Source organism: Dermacentor andersoni, chromosome 1 (assembly GCF_023375885.2).
Source record: "Dermacentor andersoni chromosome 1, qqDerAnde1_hic_scaffold, whole genome shotgun sequence".
NCBI classification, from domain to species: domain Eukaryota; kingdom Metazoa; phylum Arthropoda; class Arachnida; order Ixodida; family Ixodidae; genus Dermacentor; species Dermacentor andersoni.
In genome coordinates this window covers 129,238,321-129,256,074 of record NC_092814.1, presented here as the reverse complement: position 1 = coordinate 129,256,074, position 17,754 = coordinate 129,238,321, and the positions used below count along the sequence as shown (strand labels likewise).

The window sequence follows — 17,754 nt, the reverse complement described above, 5'->3', positions numbered from 1 at the left end:
CACTGAGTTAATTCTGCTATAGTAGGAGAAAAGTGGGTTTGCTACAGATGCAAGTACCTGAAGTAGGCAAACTGCCGCAGGTAATTGCATGTACAGCAAACTTTTTTTTTCTTGTAACATAAGTCTTTGCTATTCGCCTAGCGGCACTAGAAGCAACGACTATTGTGATGCTTCAAAAAAACGCGTCAAAAGTAGGAAAAAAATAAATAGCGCAGAACAGCCTTATCGACGTCGTTCTTGCTTTGTTAAGCGAAAAGAACAGAAACCGAAACAAAGCCGGCTGTTAACAATGGCGTTTTTCCCAGGTGATTCTGTAGAGAACCAAGAAATCTGGCCAACTTTCTAACAAGGTCGGACATACACGCACGCACAGAGAGAAAGAGTGAGAGAGACACGCACACACACAAGGCGGGCTTTTGAGAGCGCGTTGCGCTAGCACCGGCGCTTGACCGCACTCCTCACCTTGGCTTTGTCGAGTCAGTCGTTCGCAGCGTTTGTCAACGCTGCTGCGCGCGACCCAAAGGGCCCCGGAAGGAAGGTGGCTGTCGGCGAAGAGTTTGCCGCCTGCGGCCAAGTCCGTTCAATTGACAACACAAACACGCCGACGATGGCGACTTATTTGAACTGTTAGCCCCCGACGACGAAGAGGAAGCGGCCGGGATTCTAGGCCCGAAAACCGCAACTCGGTTGCTTTATCAGTAGAAGAAAACAAGTACCAAATATTTCCTAACAGGTAACTAAATTATCTTTTTCTTTTCTTTTTCTTTTTGTGTGTGTGAAGCTAAAGTGATGCAGCTCCAGAGGCGACGACTGTACCAAAATTGCCAGGATCCCTGTTTAGAGTATTTAAAGAAAGTAACCTTGGACAAGCACAAACGAACAGGCTACGTAAAAAGACCACAAGTCACATAGTTGATACTATAGCGGAGAAGCATAAACTTTTTCTTATTCGCAAATGGTCGCCTTGAAGGCAAATGTAATTAGAGTGGGAGCTTAAGAAGTATGGTTGAACGTTCGCTGTATTCTTGGAGATCCACTGCATGTAGTTACAGTTCTATTCGAGGCTGCGAAGTCTGCGGGATGCGATTGAGAGAAACAAATGCAACCACTCGAGATGGCTTGCCACCGTGTGCTATCGCTGATGGGGAGGCTTCGGAGCAGTGGGACTCGATTTGCTTACATCAAGCTCATCATAGCGGTATTTATCTTTACCTGTAAGAATTAACAGTAGTTTCTTGTTTTATGAAAAGGAGTTAAATGTCAAAAAGACAGAGCATATCCAATGCGTGTCATGTCCCGCGTGAATAGTGGCATAATTCCTGTTTCAGTTGTGGTTACTTTGTATTCAATTTTAATTTATGTGCCTAATGTGCGGGCGAAAAGGCGATCAGTTTTTAAAGGAGCTCAACAGGTAGTTTTTATGAAATAACATCTTCAACGCGTAAAATAATAAGTTTCAAAATTGCAATGAAATTGATCCTAGAAAATAAAACAAAAAACAGCCAAACTATACTATCAATAAAACAAAGCCTCCTCAAGAACCCCCCAAAGGTGTCACTTTTATTCAGCGAGGTCTTATTTTTCATTAATTCAAATATTCTCAGCGTTTCAGGGTACGTGATCCGCACGGACCAGCTGCGTAAACCTGACAGCTCGAGTCAGAAAAAGTGCCAAAATTCATTTGCCGCGAATATGCACCATGTGTCAGCTTGGGTAAATAATAGCCCTGCTAAATTAATGTTTCTGCAGTTGTTGCCTGAGTTATCTTTACTAATTTTTTTAATGTAAGCGAATGCAAACCACTGCATTGCCATATTTACCTGCGGGTAAATATGGTGATGTATGGTAGCTTGATGCTATCGCCACTGCAAGCAGCGCAAACATTTAAAATGCAACAATCACAGCAATACCATGTTCGGAATTGGCTATAAAATCGTCGAGAGCAGAAAGGTGTCTCCTGACATGGCTCTGATTTAAACTTTTTTTGCGCTTAAATAAGATTTAAAATTTTAATCAAACCAGAAAACTTCCCACTGCGCGCGTAATGAAAAAGCGAAATTTAGCCTAGGATTAGTGAGAACAAAAAGGATAAAGTCGTTGGGAAAAGAGAAGCAAATATTCCGTCTAATGTTCGTGTTAGAAGAAGAAGAAGAAACTTTAGTAAAGAATAGTCCGGCAGTTCTTGATGTGGTGGCCTCAGGTGTTCGTGTTAGAGCTACATCAATGTATAGGGATTGATTACTCACGTTATGTAGGACTTTTACTGCAAACAGAAGTTATTGTCTAGGGAATGGAATGAATATGTCCATCTGTTCACAAGGATTTGTCTCATACAACATAAAAAAAAAACTTATACAGATCCGACGCGCTATGGGAATTGATGTTATGCGAAGAGTTTTGCACGTAGCTAGTTATCCACCATTGTTAGAGGTTTTGCAAAGCGTCACCAGATGGTCCTACATGTTCGTGTAAGGCGAGGAATTGTGTGTGACGCCAATGTAGGAGCGACAACAGCAGCAAGGCGACGACGATTATATGACGATGATCTCCGGCGCAAAAACGTTACAACCTGTTCCGTTACGACCTGGACCGTTCCTGAAGGCGGTAAAACGTCACATAGAGTGTCCGAAAGCGCTAGAGAGAGAGAGAGAGAGAGAGAGAGAGAAGGAGAGGCATAGGAAAGACAGGATGTATCCTCTGGTTAACCTCCAAAAGCGCTAGCTACCAAGAAACGTGTGGAGGAAGCTGGCGGGCTTTCGCTTTCATAAGCAGCTTGTTGCTGCGCGACGTGACGCATGTGAAGGACAGAGGAACAAGTGACAAGCATTCATGTCTCCGCGACGTAATGGAATCTGGTGCGACCTGCCGCGTTAGCCCTGTGAGTATGGCGTTGCGCTGCTAGTTCGATGTTGCGGGTTCGATCCCGGCCGTAGCGGCAACATTGCAATGGGGGCGAAATGCATAAACGTTCGTGTACTTATATATTTAGGTGCACGTTAAAGAGATCCAGGTGGTCAAAATTAAACCTGGAGTCCCCTTCCACGGCGTACCTCATGATCACATCGTGGTTTTCCCGAGAATTTCTTTGTTTCTTTTTGCATGGCGCGTGCTCTTGCTTTTTTTAAAGCACATGGTTGCTATGCAATGTGGCGCAATCGGAAATCATATCAAAATTGCTAGAGTACGTTGGCACGAAAGAAGTATGGATGCGTATGTGTCCTAATAGCTAGAGTCTCGGGCTTTTGTGCTGGGGCATCCGGGTTCGAAAGGCACTATCAGGCACGTTTCTTTTTTTTTTTTTTTGTGACCAATGGCTTGTACGGAGCCATCGAGGTCAGAAACTGGCCCAGACATCTGGCGTAGAGTGCACAACGCTTACGTATACAACGCTCCACTTCTTGTATACAACAGAAGGACGTATTACGTCACGGTGAAACACCTGCTCTCAACCCGACCGAATGTGGCGAGGAGGCTACCTTGATCAGTGGACACCTAAGCACTTCTTATGAGTTATGAATTCGAAAGCATTATAGTTTCATTGAACGCCGCTGAGCGGTCTTTCGAGTTTTCCGCTGTGATTAATGTACCATAGCGGCACGTGCTGCCCGAACCAGCAGCAGCCCACCAAGGCCGGCAAGCGCGCGCAACAGCTAAACCCAGTAGGGTGAAAGACACAGAGACCGCGCGCTGGCTTCCAAGAGCGAGAGGCGTGCTGATGACGCTGGTGACGCGGCGATGCCCTCTCCCCTCACGCAACGCCTGGCGCTAGCACAGCAGCAGGTGTTCTTTTTCACCCGCTCTGCTCCGTCGAAGCGCGCTCGTGACGCGGAGTGCTCGTGACGTGACGTCGCAGCCAATGGTAATCTAGTTGTCGTTTCGCTGCTACAGACGCCGGCCTTTCCACTTAATGAACCATTTCATGCTTTCGCATCAAAAAGTATGGGAGGTGACGTAAAGAAGTTTCGCATAAGAAATTGCGCGCTCGTGTGGGGGAATACAACCAGCGTCCATAAGTCTCCGGCGTTCAGCGTCCGGCGTGGGACGTCGTTTCGACAAAAAGATTTTCGAACCAGCCATACCCAGACTCTCTATGTGGTTCAAGGAAGCTACTGAAATATTTAAATTTCTCAAGCTAAAATACGTAGAAAAATCGTAAAGTTCGACTTAAATACAATCTACAGACATGATAGCGTCAGATTGTAATTCGGCTATACGAGAAAGCATAATTCTCTTACGCGAAAACTCAAAGAAACCCCTTTCCCAGCATTTCTACAATACATAGACCGGCCACAGTGTCCACCATTTGCTCGCGCCGGCACTTGAGTATCTCGAGGGCCCCGGAGCGGTGCTCCCGGTTCCTTGCAATACCTCCAGATGGCGCTCGCCTGCGCCGCATCGCGGCCCACGCAAGAGGCCGCGATTTTACCAGAAAGCCCGCCTTTGTGCATAGCGTTCGCGGCCAGCGTTTCCCGGTAAACATTACGGTTACATACACTCCAGTTGCCGGGAAGCGTGAGAAGCAGTCAGGGATCTTTGAATACTATCGCGTTCCACTCTTAAAGGCGAAGCTTAAATGTCCTCCATCTTTTCTACAGCGATCTACCGTTCTGATCGGCTGATTGGTTCTTGGCTTGAGATCGGCTGAAGCGTCCGTTCCCGTCCGAGCAGATTTCCCGGGCTGCTCAGACCAACGCGTATTAGGTAGAAAAGGGCTTCAGCATGGTGCGGTTGAGGCAAGCGATGAGTATTAAAAAATAAGATTCACGCCAGCTCGTGCAAATAGTGCAGCATACCATAAAAACAAGTCGCTCACCATCGAACCGGAGGTTGGAAAACCGCAGGCGGAACCTTCGTATCGACTCTAAAAAGCAGAACCCCAATTAGAAACAGCCTGGGAGTGGATGTGCCCTCAATAAGAACGCCAGGGAAAGAATGGTTGCAGTATTTTGAAAAGTGAATACCGGGAAAGTAAAAAAAAAGGAAAGAAGAATAAAAGCCGCGGGAAAATCTTCTCACAGCTGCTGTTAGTACCAACTGAATTAAGAGAATTAAAGAGTCACTGGAGTCTACCAGTTTTTGTTTCTACAGATAGGTTGCTGAAGCTATTTCTATTCCCTTTCTGACACACAACAACGCAGTAAAAGCTTATTACCAAGCAGTGTCGTTTTTTTTTCTAAACGTGAGCCAGGCCTAATGAGAGTGGCAATGTGGGCTTGTTAGTAATTCATCTTGGGAAGAGCGAGTTGTAGCGCAGAGAAGGCACATGGAATACACGCACACAGCGCTACTTTCAACAACAGTGCGTGTATTTCATGTGTCTTCTTCTTTTTCTTCCTTTCTTATTTTTGTCAACGGCCCTGGCAATGCTTTGTTTTAATTAGACAGTCGGATTCCCCGGTCCATGCCAGTTCTGAGCTAGCTGTTTTCTGCCGGCGAAAACAGGAACCTCAGGCGCGAAGCCCACAAAAAAAAAAGAAAAAAAAAGCTCAGTGCCCTTCCACTTTGTGAAGAAGGATGACCAGCGAAGCTGCGTATGTGGGCCCCTTCACCTCGGTCGCTGGTCGGCCTAGCATTGCACTATCTTCGTGATCGGCCCACGTATGGGGAGTGCTTAACGCCTGCTTCACCTCCGCTGCTGGTAGGCCCGACATTGCACTATCTTCGTGATTTTGTGTCTACACACGGACATGATCCTGGGGGAACTAGCCCTTAAAAGCGGCCCGGCATTGCAGCATCTTCGGGATCGGCCCACGTATGGGGAGTGCTTAACGCTTGCTTGTCGACAACGGAAGTGTTGTCTTCCACGGCCTCATCGCGACCCGTCCTGTGAGTATAGGCTTTACCGTTTAGTTACAACAGCGTGTCTGCTTTCGCATCATTTCTGTAACCGCTGCACAGAGAGATACGTGGAGATACAGAGTTTAAAACTGAGTTTCGGAACTGGTGTGATTCGAAAAGTATGATGGCAGATCTCTTTCAGATTTAGCCCTCCGAACATCCCGCAACCACATATCACCTTTGGAAAATAGTTTTACTCCTGATTTTATTGAATAAGTGACAGCAGGTGCTCTTGAAGGTTGCGTACTATAGAACGATTCAACATCCGTGTTTCTTGTCGTGAACGCTCTGTGGTAACCTTACGCCGATACTGCATTATCGTTAATAACGGTGGGGTCATTTTAAAATTACGTATTTCTGCACTGACCTTACGTAAATCTAAAACCGCATATAACTATATATGCATTTTTTGTAAAGTGAGACAGAACGATAAAGATATGCCTATGCAACATCAACATCCACTTCAACCGCGGCATTCGTAATACCAAATATGAAGGTCAGAAAGAGCTTCCATCTCGACCACCAAACTACCTCAAAGGCCGAAGAGATCGTTGCCATTCGGGAGACAAGTCGTTATATATAGATGGAGCCGCATCAGACTTGGACTGTATTTTGCGATTCTAAGCCGGCACTTCAGGTGATCGATTCTGCCCTTAGACGAGGACCCTACTATGTCCTTGCTCAAGAGGTAATCGAATCACTTGATGTCTCCCTAAGAGCTGGCCATTGCATAAGGTTTCAGTGGATTCCGGGACACTGTGGCTTACATGTAAATGAGCTCCCCGACGCGAAGGCAAAGATGGCCCACATTAATGCCACGCCAGTGTCCATCCCATTTTCACGACCAGACACTAATGCCCTGGTGTACAGACTTCTGCGCAATAATACCGCAGTGTATTGTGCCTCGCCAGGTCGTCGTCATCACCGCCTTCACGAACTCGACCCAGAGGTGAAAATACGGATACCACCGAACATGAAAAGCTTTAATCCAAGCTTGCTGCACAGATTACGACTAGGTGTGGCCTTCACCCGGCGCTGCCTACATCTCATCGGCTGGGCGGACAGTCTGAATTGTGAGATATGCGGCATTCCTGAGACGGCAGAACACCTGTTGTGCATTTGCCCGCGATTTGATGTACAGAGAAAATCGCTGATAGACATTTTGTCCAAATTTGTCGTTGGACCATTAACTGAAAAGATTCTTTGGGACGTTCCCTTGATCCTCGTGATCAGCCTGATAGTCTGAAGGCTCTCAACAAATTTTTGTATGAGAGCGGACTGGACAAGAGACTTTGAAGAGTCTTGGAGCGTGCAAGATTTCCCCTACCATCTTCATCCTCATAATCAGCGTCTTCTTTATTCTTTCTGTCTACACCCTTTCCCCTTCCCCCAACGCCGAGTAGCAGGTCAGAACATTGATTCAGGCCGACCTATCAGCTTTTCTATCATAATAAAAACCTCTCTCTATATATATATTCTTGGAAACTATAGAATTCAGTGGAATAATATCGTGAAGTTCCGAGAATCAAACAACGCTTTGCATGCTGCAGGTCATAGTTGGGACGCCAATCCTGCTCCTTCATTTTGCGCTCGATTTACTTCATAGCTGCATTCATATCACGTGCAGCGGCTCTATGCGATGCGCAACGTGACCGTTTGGTCGTCCTACTAAGCGTGTGCTTCAAAGCTAATTAGCGAGCTTGATCACCATCTGTACGTTACGTATTTTTTAAACGTTATAAGGTTTTGTTTATTTTGACCTAATTGCTCAGTCGTCACGGGAGTCTAGAAATACGGCTGAGTTGTACTTAAAGGTTACCTACTTAAGTGCGGATCCTGCCAACATCGCGGAATAACATGGCCCCCGCTTTTACATTAGAACGTAACTATTTTTGACGGCCGTTACTAATGTCATTCCAGATATGACGTTCATTGATTGCAAAGCTATCGCGTTTTTATGGTTTTATACATGTCTTTATACGGTGACTGCTCGTATTACGCCAACTATCGCGGTTACTGCTGCAAACTCGGTGCCTAACGCCCAACTCTTTTTTTGTTTGATGCTGCTTAGCGTGATTCTGCGCCTTTGTTTTTCATGCTTTTAACTGTCCCTTTATTTGCTTTGTCCGTAATCGTATTTTTATCATCCATAGCAGTTAAGTTCTTAAATTCCCAAGCTCTAGCGCTGGTAGCTCATGTCTACGAATCGGGTTTTCCGTATCTAGTCACAAGTGCAACGGAGCAGCAGGAGAATGCAATTTCTACGAACTTTTCCATCTTTACGACGTGCACAGAACTCAGCAGCATGATTCCACGGATGGCCCTGCAAGATTTAACGGATTTCTCTACCTCATCTTTGTTACCCCTTTCACTTTTTCCTGCTGCAGGGTAGCCAACTCCTTAACCTCCCTGTACTTCCGTTGATTTTTTTTCTTTTTCTCTGCAGCTGTAGTCATTATGCTGGCAATGTGACTGATATGAAGTTGAAGACGTCTTATGTCCCTACGGGTGCAGAACCTGCTGCATTCACCATTGCGCTTGAATTCATTTGACAGGAGCTTCCAATGTCGCGTTTGCAAGCTGACGCAGCGGTTGAACTTCGATCGGCAGCCTGCGAGTGCGCTAAGTTAACCCAGTGGGGTTCGAACGTTCTTGTTAATTGTCATCTGACCTACAGGTACGACTACCTCCTGGGTCACCACGACGCGAAATAATATCATGTTCTAGCGGTTACGGTTCTGCACCACGTTTACTAACTCTTATGCCTTTCTCCCTTGAAGACCGACAGCCCTACCTGAAGCACGTCCATTTGTGACGAAGCCGTCATACACCGTTGTTGCTGACAGGCATGAGATGTGCAGTGCGCTTGGCATACTGAACGGTTCTTGACGATCAGTAAAGGAGGTTCACGGCAAGTTGTCCCAAATGAAGTTCATGCAGGGGGCTATACCTGTGCTGATTCATTTTTTTGAAGGGCCCTTCCTCATGTGACAGTCGTTGAGAACAGTGCGTGTTATCCCTTAGGTGTGCACCCCTTCAGTTAGAATATAAACTTTTTTCTATCCCTCCCTTTCCCTGCAGTGTGTGCTGCGCACTCAGCGCACTCTGAGCCTTTCGTGCGGTTTCTCCTTTCTGTTTCTCTTTCAATACAGCTACACGCGCCCCTTCTCACGCTCAGGGAGCCAACCAAAGCTACCTCAAGGTAACCTCCAAGCCTTTCTTTATATCCCTTCTCTGTTTATATTTGCTTTAGGAAGGAGGGGGGGGGGGATATAGATCGACAGCAGACCGCGATGAAGGCGCTTCTGCGCTTTCTAAATGCAACGGACTTCTGCAGACGCTTTAAAGGGACAGACATCTGGCCAGACCAGGCTGTGATATGTTGGTGGGAATGAAAACATACTTTAAATGGGCACAGAAGGTCGTAAAAGACGGTAAGTGGCTCGAACTGGCGGCGAAGCCTTGGTACTTCGGATGTACTATATGAGATAACTGTACATCAGTCGGCTGCTATGAAGTACCGCAAGCTTATTGCTTAACATTGCAGTTCTTGTATCATTATGCATTTACGTTACATTATATGCTTCGGAAATCAAAACGCGTACGCGTGGCTACGGACGCTGAACTGTATGCCAGATGCAAAAACGCCGTTTGCTTCAGAGAACTTAGCTTGGCTTCACGAAAAAGAAAGAGCCTTGACTTCGGAATTACCGATCAATTCAACGTAGGTATTATTGTACAAATATAACACTTCGCAAAACATGAATCACAGGAACATCGGCTTGATAAAGAAAATATTTTCTTACAGCTGCGGCCGCCCTTGTCGTCTGCTTCCGACCAATGCCGGCGTATAATCGATATCGCGCTCTCTTATCACAGTTTCAAGCTTGTTTTTAGTGAACGACTATAACCTCACTGCGGATCGAACAATTCCAATAAGAAATGTTCCATCGTGTTTTCCGCGTTACCGCTGTACGATTGGACATTCTGACCGGTAAGCTTTCCGTTGCACAAAAAAAGAAAGAAAAAAACGTAGCATAGGAATTGGTTGTCAGTCTCTTTAACCATTGATTGTCATCAAAGTACATTTCCTGGTGCCGCGTGCATACTTCTGCATACTACCCGCCGTGGTTGCTCAGTGGCTATGGTGTTGGGCTGCTGAGCACGAGGTCGCGGGATCGAATCCCGGCCATGGCGGCCGCATTTCGATGGGGGCGAAATGCGAAAACACCCGTGTGCTTAGATTTAGGTGCACGTTAAAGAACCCCAGGTGGTCGAAATTTCCGGAGTCCTCCACTACGGCGTGCCTCATAATCAGAAAGTGGTTTTGGCACGTAAAACCCCACAATTTAATTTTTTAATACTTCTGCATACTTCCTCTTTGTCTTTATATTTCCCATCGCCTCACGTCAGTGTACTGTAGCAAAGCAAGTTTACTTTGCTGGTTGACTACCCTGGCTTTCTTCTTTCTCGCCATTATACGCATCTCTTCCTGCCCACATCCGCCACAAACTGGCTCTTCAGCTAAGCCTGGCACAGCGTTCTTACAAATTATTATAGCGAAAGTTGTGTGTGACTAACCTTCCGTAGTTTTTACTGCGTCCGGCAACAGAAACGGACTTAGCGATTTCTAACAAACCCTTACACAATGGTTTTCATTGTTTGCTTTGTGTGTGGTCACGCACGGGTGCAGTGCGTCGGCGTAGATGTCAAAATGCGGAACAGATTAGAACACTCTCCGTGAAAAATAGCGCGACGTCAGGGTTATCACAGTATATAAGCAGGAGGGGTATTGACGCTAAAACAGCTGCATTATCGATGGGGCGGACACGCTTAGTTCGTACACCCGAAGAACAACATGCGTACGAGGAGCGCCGGAGGGAACAGCAAGGAGAATGTAAACGGCGCCCGCGCGAAACGACCACCGACGAAGAACGTTCCCGCGATGCTGCACGAACAAATGACAACAATTCCACTCTGTGAAGATGGAATGGCAGCGAAAGCACTTTGCTTTTCGTTTGACAGCTTTGCCTGTCGTCATCTTTCGCTGCCATTCCATCTTCTATGGTTGTTATTTTTTTATCTCCAAATTGAGCAGCAGCCCGATAAGTGGCGATGGTAATGAGAGAGCAGAAAGGAAGCGGACACGCTCGAAGGAAGTGACCAAGGCGATGCTTAAGTAATCAGCGTATTTCAGACTGGCGACTAATACTTTTACATGTGCGTACAAAATGTAGCACGGGAATTGGTCGAGCCGTATCCCGAAAGCGTTTAGCAATATGCTGGCACCTCAAGAGAAGCGAGCCCGCTTGGAGCATAGGAATTCCGCCTTTATACTCTTCGTCCCAAAAGGCATGCCGAAGAATTCGGCCTAGAGGTGGCAGCGAAACTTTATATAAGACGCGCCCAGCTGTGGTAGTCATTGTCTCCATTAAAGCCACAATCCTGCGTTGACATTGCGATGGTATCACCATAAAGGAAAGAGGGAAATAAGGGGCTTTTTATCGACTCGAAGAAGGCAACTGTCTCGCCTGCGCATATATACTGCTGTACATGAAATTCACGTATTTCTCTGTCTCTCACTGTCCGTTAACTTCGTCCACTTAGTGTGTACGCTGAAAAAATTGAGAGCCATTCCACTCCGTGAAGGTGGATGACCAGGGGAGCTGTATATAACTATATATAAAGTAAAACAAAACAACAAAGAAATATAACACAAATATGCACGTTGTTATGTTTATTTGTATGTACGTTTATCTCGCAACCACAGTAATCATGCCTTTATGGTCGCCATGATAGACAGCCATGGCCTCTGTGACGACACTGACTTTGTTCTTAGCAAACGTTAGGTATAGGCCCGGCCGATGGCGCATCATGGAGATATTGGTGTTGGTGTAACATTGAAGGCCGAGCCTTTCCAAGAGAAGCACCAAGAACCACTTTCCGTCAGGACGAGACACATCGACGTTAAAGTCACCCACAATGACGATGGAATTGGGGTCCACCGGGAGGATCCACCCAAATGTGTCGATCACAAAGTCTTTCAAGGTCTCTCTTTGACGTTCCGGGATGGACGTATACGGTGGCGTCAACGATTCCGTCGCCAGTCTGTACGGCGCTCTCGTCGGCACATTCCACGGCAAGGCTCTCGCCCGTCGTCGGTAAGACATGTAGGGCACAACGGCCGCGTTCCCGCTGTTTGCGTACGCCGCAACGCATCAAAACATCATCCATCGTCCATCACCGGTTTTGACTCCTCTGGCCTCAAACGCAGCTGGGACATACGGTTTTGCCTTATGCTTAAGCTTTTTTAGCTCTATAGACGCCGCCATCGTTTTTGCCTACGCACATCACGAAACGCTGGAAACTAGCCTAAGACAGCTCCGCTGTAAAAAGCCTCAGCGTATGAATGATAAATAAATTAATAAATTACTTGACACAAACATGCCCGCCCACCGCTCTGGCTTCCCGATAAGGCTATTAGAAAGCCATCAGCACCGGTTTCAAGGTACCACTGTGATTTTAAAAAAAAAAAAGCTCGACGGCTCTGAATAACTGCGGCAAGTATCACCACAACTAGTAACGTATTTTCGGTTCATTTTGCTGTCGAATTGTTCTGTTATAACGTTCTTCTGCCTAAAATAAACCCTGCAAAGTGACACTAAATACAACGCAGACCACAACCAGCTGAACAGAAAGGTCGCAATCCTTTGTGCTGCCTTGTCGTTTGCCTTGTTATCTGCATTTCAGCGTCGAACCAACCAGCAGGATTTAGGGCACTCGTGCACGCAAATGAGTTTTGTTTACAATAAACTAAGACGGGAGGCTCAGCCGGTAGCTAACACGGTTGCGACGGCTTTTGATGCAGCCGCGTAGACGTGACGCTGACGTAGGAGTCCGGCCAAGCAAATAAAGAGGGATAAAAAAGAACACATTTCAGTCGGACGAATTTGTGTCCGGCATCTTGTCCCCTGAAAGGAAGCGCTACGCCAACTGAGAGCAGTGGTAGCCCGCCGAGTCCCCTAAATGCAACACGGAGGTGCCACACGCACCCCGGCATTGAGCAGGTCATGCCGATCTGCAAAAAGATTATTACCACCACCAGAGTGGGGTAAAGGACACCAACAAACTCCGTAATTTGCTGCAATATAACGCTTTTCTGAACACCCAATGGCATGGAGCATTGGTTTGATACTGACGGCTTAGTTTTGAAGACCCATAGAAAGCTTGCTGTAAGATTCGAAGTGTTACAAGGTCAGAACAAAACGTAGCATAATTATATAAGTATGCTCTAGGAAGTTGCTCGAGCACACTTATCATTATGCCTACATTTTGAGAACAATCCTACGCGCGCATCGGAGCAGGCGCGCAGTGATTGCCTGGGCCACATAAAGTCGTGAGGGTGTTCGCTCGCTATAGAGCAATGTAATTCGCATGTGTATAAGAGCACACAAGTGTATTAAATGAGCTGAAGGGTCTATACATGATAATGTAACGGCCCGTCTATGGTTTTGAGCGTACACGTACAGGTTTTGATTGCGTCAGCAGACGAGTAAAAGCGCCATGTTGTATAGAAAGTGTTTCATGGGGTTGCAAATCGAATTACGGCTAAACCATATAATCAGATTGCAAGTTGGATTGGTTCAAAGAATCAAAGCTTTATTTTTCTGCTGAAACTGGAATGCCCGCGCTACGGTGATCTCATATCATTTCTTCAGGTAAACATAACGCCATAGATGTATTTTTTTAACACTTTAATCGGATACCTCAGTTTTTCATTCTGTGCACTACAATAAATCGCCATCATCCGCAAAAGACTATGCGCATGCATTCTGATACCTAAAAATGATGATATAAACTCGTGTTTTCTTCTCTGCTAAGGGCGTGTATTCGGATGATATTACTTGTGGCATCGCATACATATCTGTGCGTCCAGACTCAAGTTTGCTAGCAGCGGTCATGACCAATCTGCATGTATGCGTATTTTCTAGTGTAACGGCGGGCAACGTTCTTTATTAGGTGACATGGGCGTCAAGCATGGTTTTTCATCAACATGTGCGGCACCTGTTCGTGGGTTCGGCGCATAGTTTGGACGATGTTCGAGGCTTGCATGTGGCCCGTTGCTTCCCAACTGCTATACATGACCTCGGTCAGGAAGTATAACCGAGACTGCGCGCGCCCGGACCGCCAGAGTACTCACGGAGTTCGCGGGCGCGGTTCACTGCTCGGCCCAGTTGGGTTCGGGCCAAGCTGCGCAGGTTGCGGAACTTGAAGACCCGCCTTGCACCGCCCACCCTGCGTCCTCCGCCTCCTTCGTCGCCTGGCGACCACGGAGAAACAATGCAGTGAGCAAACACAGAGGAAGGAGGCCCAGGAGGTGAAGGCAGTGAGCGGTGCAGCCGCCGTGCTGGTTGCATTTCTGGCCCTTTTCTCTCTCTCTTCTTTTTTTTTTCTTTGTGCTGTCGGAGTGTTCAGGCAGCCGATGTCGGTCTGCTTGCAATCACCCGGTAATATCGTTAGCGTCATTGAACAATCGGCGCCATAATATTAAACACGACAATATTGATCACTCACTGTGTCTATTACAAGTAAGACACGATAGCAAACATTTAAAAGTAAGTGCACTTGTAACATAGACCTTGTATACTTTCTTTTTCTCTTTCTTCTTTGTTCAGCAGACCAGCGCGCTGACTAACACAAACGAGCATGGTCAAACACTGCTAGCCAGTTTCGCTCTGCTGCACCGCTTTGAACGATCAGGGCTATTCTTACAATAGCCTCAATAATTGCATAAGACGAGCCTTGCGGCCTTGTCAACTCACGAGAAATAGCAGTAATGATCATTTCAACGCGATCTATTGCTGAGACGAAAAGTTGAAAAGCGAAAGAAAGAAACAGAAGCAGTGGCGATGCTATACAAGCGAAAGGAGGGAGTGCGAGAGGTATGCGTCGGAACGGAATGAAGACGCGGTTAGTCCACCGCTGAAATCGCGCACGGCGCTCGCGGTTCGTGCATGTTTCCCAACTTTCATAGTTCATGCGTTCTCTGCCGGAAGCTCTACAAAGTGTGAGTATTAGATTAATTTGGTTAGCAGCCAGTGCCTTGAACCGGAACGGCAGACGCGACGCCGTTTGTTCGTGAAATGAATCCGCGGGCCAAGCCTTCCCGCTCTGATTTTATTTTCGTTCTCCCTCGTGCGTCCCGCACGCGATGTGACCGATCAATTACATCAGCATTTGCGCTCCTTCAGTTCGGCAGCACGTTGCGCGCAATACGAACGAGTGGTGGCACGCACAACTGGCGTGGGCTCGCCGAACCGCGCGCTCTCCCATAATCAGGACCAGTGCGAAGTAATTTCATTTTCCTCTGCCGTGATCGCAACAGCTGCAGCAGCACTGCGCGCACATCCCGCGTCGCCTCGCCCGCCACGCAACCGACCGGGCGGGGTCGGCGTCCAGCGGGCCGCTCGCATATTAGTAAACAAAAGGTCGTTGTTGCTTTTTATCTGTCTTTTTCTTTGATTGCGCGTTTTTCCAGCACCCGTCGTTTTCACTCAGCCGCTAAGCTGCTTTGCTGATGAGCACCGAAGTTGCGGTTTCACTTCCAGGCAGCAACGGAGGCGGTATACCTTTATGCGCGTGGAACGCAATAATGGCTGCGTGCTGGTATTGCGGTGTACATAAAGGAAGCGCCAGTTGCTAAAACTAATCCAGAGCTTTCCTCTGCAACATACCCTATTTCTCAGCTGATCCGACAAATCTGCCGAAGAAGACTTCTTTGTTGCGGTCCGAATGCGTGTTTCCCTCACAGCTGTATAGAGGACACAGGCTCTCGCTTTCTGTTTGACGTAGTGACGTGTATTCTCCTCCAAAGGGAGCTTTCTTTTCCATTTATTTATATGTATAATTCGATATAAATTGGGAGCTGCAATACGTATACACCTTATATAGTTATTATTCTTCAACTAAATCCATATGTCATCTATAGTTAGGGCCATAAATCTATCGAAGGTACATATGAGGAGGCTTGGATGTAGCCCCATCCTGTACACTACAGGTAGTAGTGCCTGGATAAGTGCAGTGAGTGACAACGCCCAGAGAGGGTTACAGCACCGGCGGGTAGGCCAAACTGCGACCGCCCAAAGTCACAAAACTTCTAACTTTTCTCATCACTAATTCGGCAGAACAACATATTTTATTATGCTTTAAAATCTCAATGCTACTGCTGTTACGTCGCTCTCAGGAACTCTGAATCTCGATATCTGTTTTCATTTTCTTTCTTTATCTTTTTCTCTCTCTTTTTTTTTGTCTTCCGTTGGACATATCTTAGTTCCCCGCTCCCTTCGGAAAAGTTTGCGATAGCTCATGTTCTTCGTCTGCCGCAAAACAAAAACTGGTAGAAGAAAGTATTTCTGCTGCGTTCGAGCGCTTAAATGACAGCCTCAAGTGTTGAAAGTTTCGGAAACGTTCGGCCTCGGATCCGCCTACCACCTCCTCTGTTTCTCCGATTCTTGGTTCTCCTGATTTCACGGTGTCATCGCGCGTCGCTTATGTTCCCAACTCGCCTTACTTTCTACTTTTCTTTTTTCTTAATTTTTTTTTTCGGAAAGCGAGCATTGGCGGGGAACCAGGGAGGGACGTCACATTTCCCGTTCCTGGTTTCCGCAATCTCAACCACGGGCCGAGCGGATGTGAGCCCCACTCGGCGGCCGTTCCCTCCATCTTTTCTTCCTTGCTTAATTATCGAAGTGTACCCTCCTCTGCAATGCCACGGTGTAGAAAGCGTCCACTCCCTCCCTGTGCGCCTCCTTATCGTGGCTTGACTCATACTAATGGTGCGAACTCATTGCTTTATCTCTGAACCTTAGCTCTTTCTCTTTATCCAGCAGTGTGCCTTGCATTCATTTAACTTGGAGTTCTGCTCATGCGTTTAATTATCTCCGTTATCGTAACACCATAAGGGAAGTCAAAAACTTTGTTTTCGGAAAATGGAACCGGCATGGTTCGCCGATCGGCGATGTTTGGCGGCGGTTTCTATTGCGCAAGTTGTACACGCGAAAAAAATGCACTGGCTTTTTTTTTTACTTCCTTGCTCACTTTATTTTGCCTAATATTTGGAACATATTTCTGCCGCTGAAACGGCAGCATGCTATATAAGCCTCCATCACTATGAAAATTAGAACGTGAAGATAACAACTAATAAGTGAGCCGTTCGCCATTTCACTACAGCAGTTTCCAGGTTTAACTGTCTTAATAAACTCCCTATAAAAAACGGACAACCACGTCTTCCAAGAGGTGAAAGTTTCCCGCGAGCGAAATTGTTTCATGTTTTTCTTCATAAATGAGGATATAGCAACATACGGTAGGGTGCTGTAACATATGGGCGTCGTTACCTGCTTCTGGCTTTTGAAGAGGTTGGGTTAAATAATGCATTGTCTAGGCACCAAGCACCGAGACGTACGAAATGAGTTTCTGATGACGCGATATCTATGTAGCAAGGTGCACTTACAGCCGCTTTTCGATAAACTACAGTCCTCAGGCTTAGAATATGGATGCGTGCTACATTTACCGCCGTCTTAGTGTTTGCAACGATGCGATTCCACTCGGCGCGCAAGTGATCGACATAGCCATGGAAGTCAGAAAATTCAAAAAGCTTAAGAAACGTGGGACCCTATAACGTAAAACTATTTCAATCTGTATTTACTCCAGTCTCCTGACGTCAAGTTTGCGTAAACCCCGATGCAAGACACAGACGGTAACCCGCAGCGTTGTTTGAAAAACCCAATCAAACGCGCTCCTGGTTTATAGGAGGTCATTTATTTTTTCTCTCAAAGCGAATAGCATTGCCTACCTTGACAGGTTCTTCTTGTCTAATTGGCTGAGAAGAGGCGAGCAGCACACTCAAATGGAAAGAGC

The 17,754-nt window shown here is 46.6% G+C and overlaps 1 protein-coding gene across 2 annotated transcripts in view; it reads right to left on the bottom strand.

Annotated features, from left to right (window-relative positions):
- The window catches only part of LOC126544152 (band 7 protein AGAP004871-like), a 256,271-nt gene that overhangs the window by 165,765 nt on the left and 72,752 nt on the right, over positions 1-17,754 (bottom strand). The window contains exon 2 of one of the 2 annotated variants that reach the window (XM_050191387.3): positions 14,039-14,158. The exons of the other annotated variant lie outside the window; for it this stretch is intronic. Coding sequence (XP_050047344.1) covers positions 14,039-14,158 — 120 coding nt within the window. The remainder of the gene's footprint in view (positions 1-14,038; positions 14,159-17,754) is intronic. 2 annotated transcript variants of the gene reach the window in all.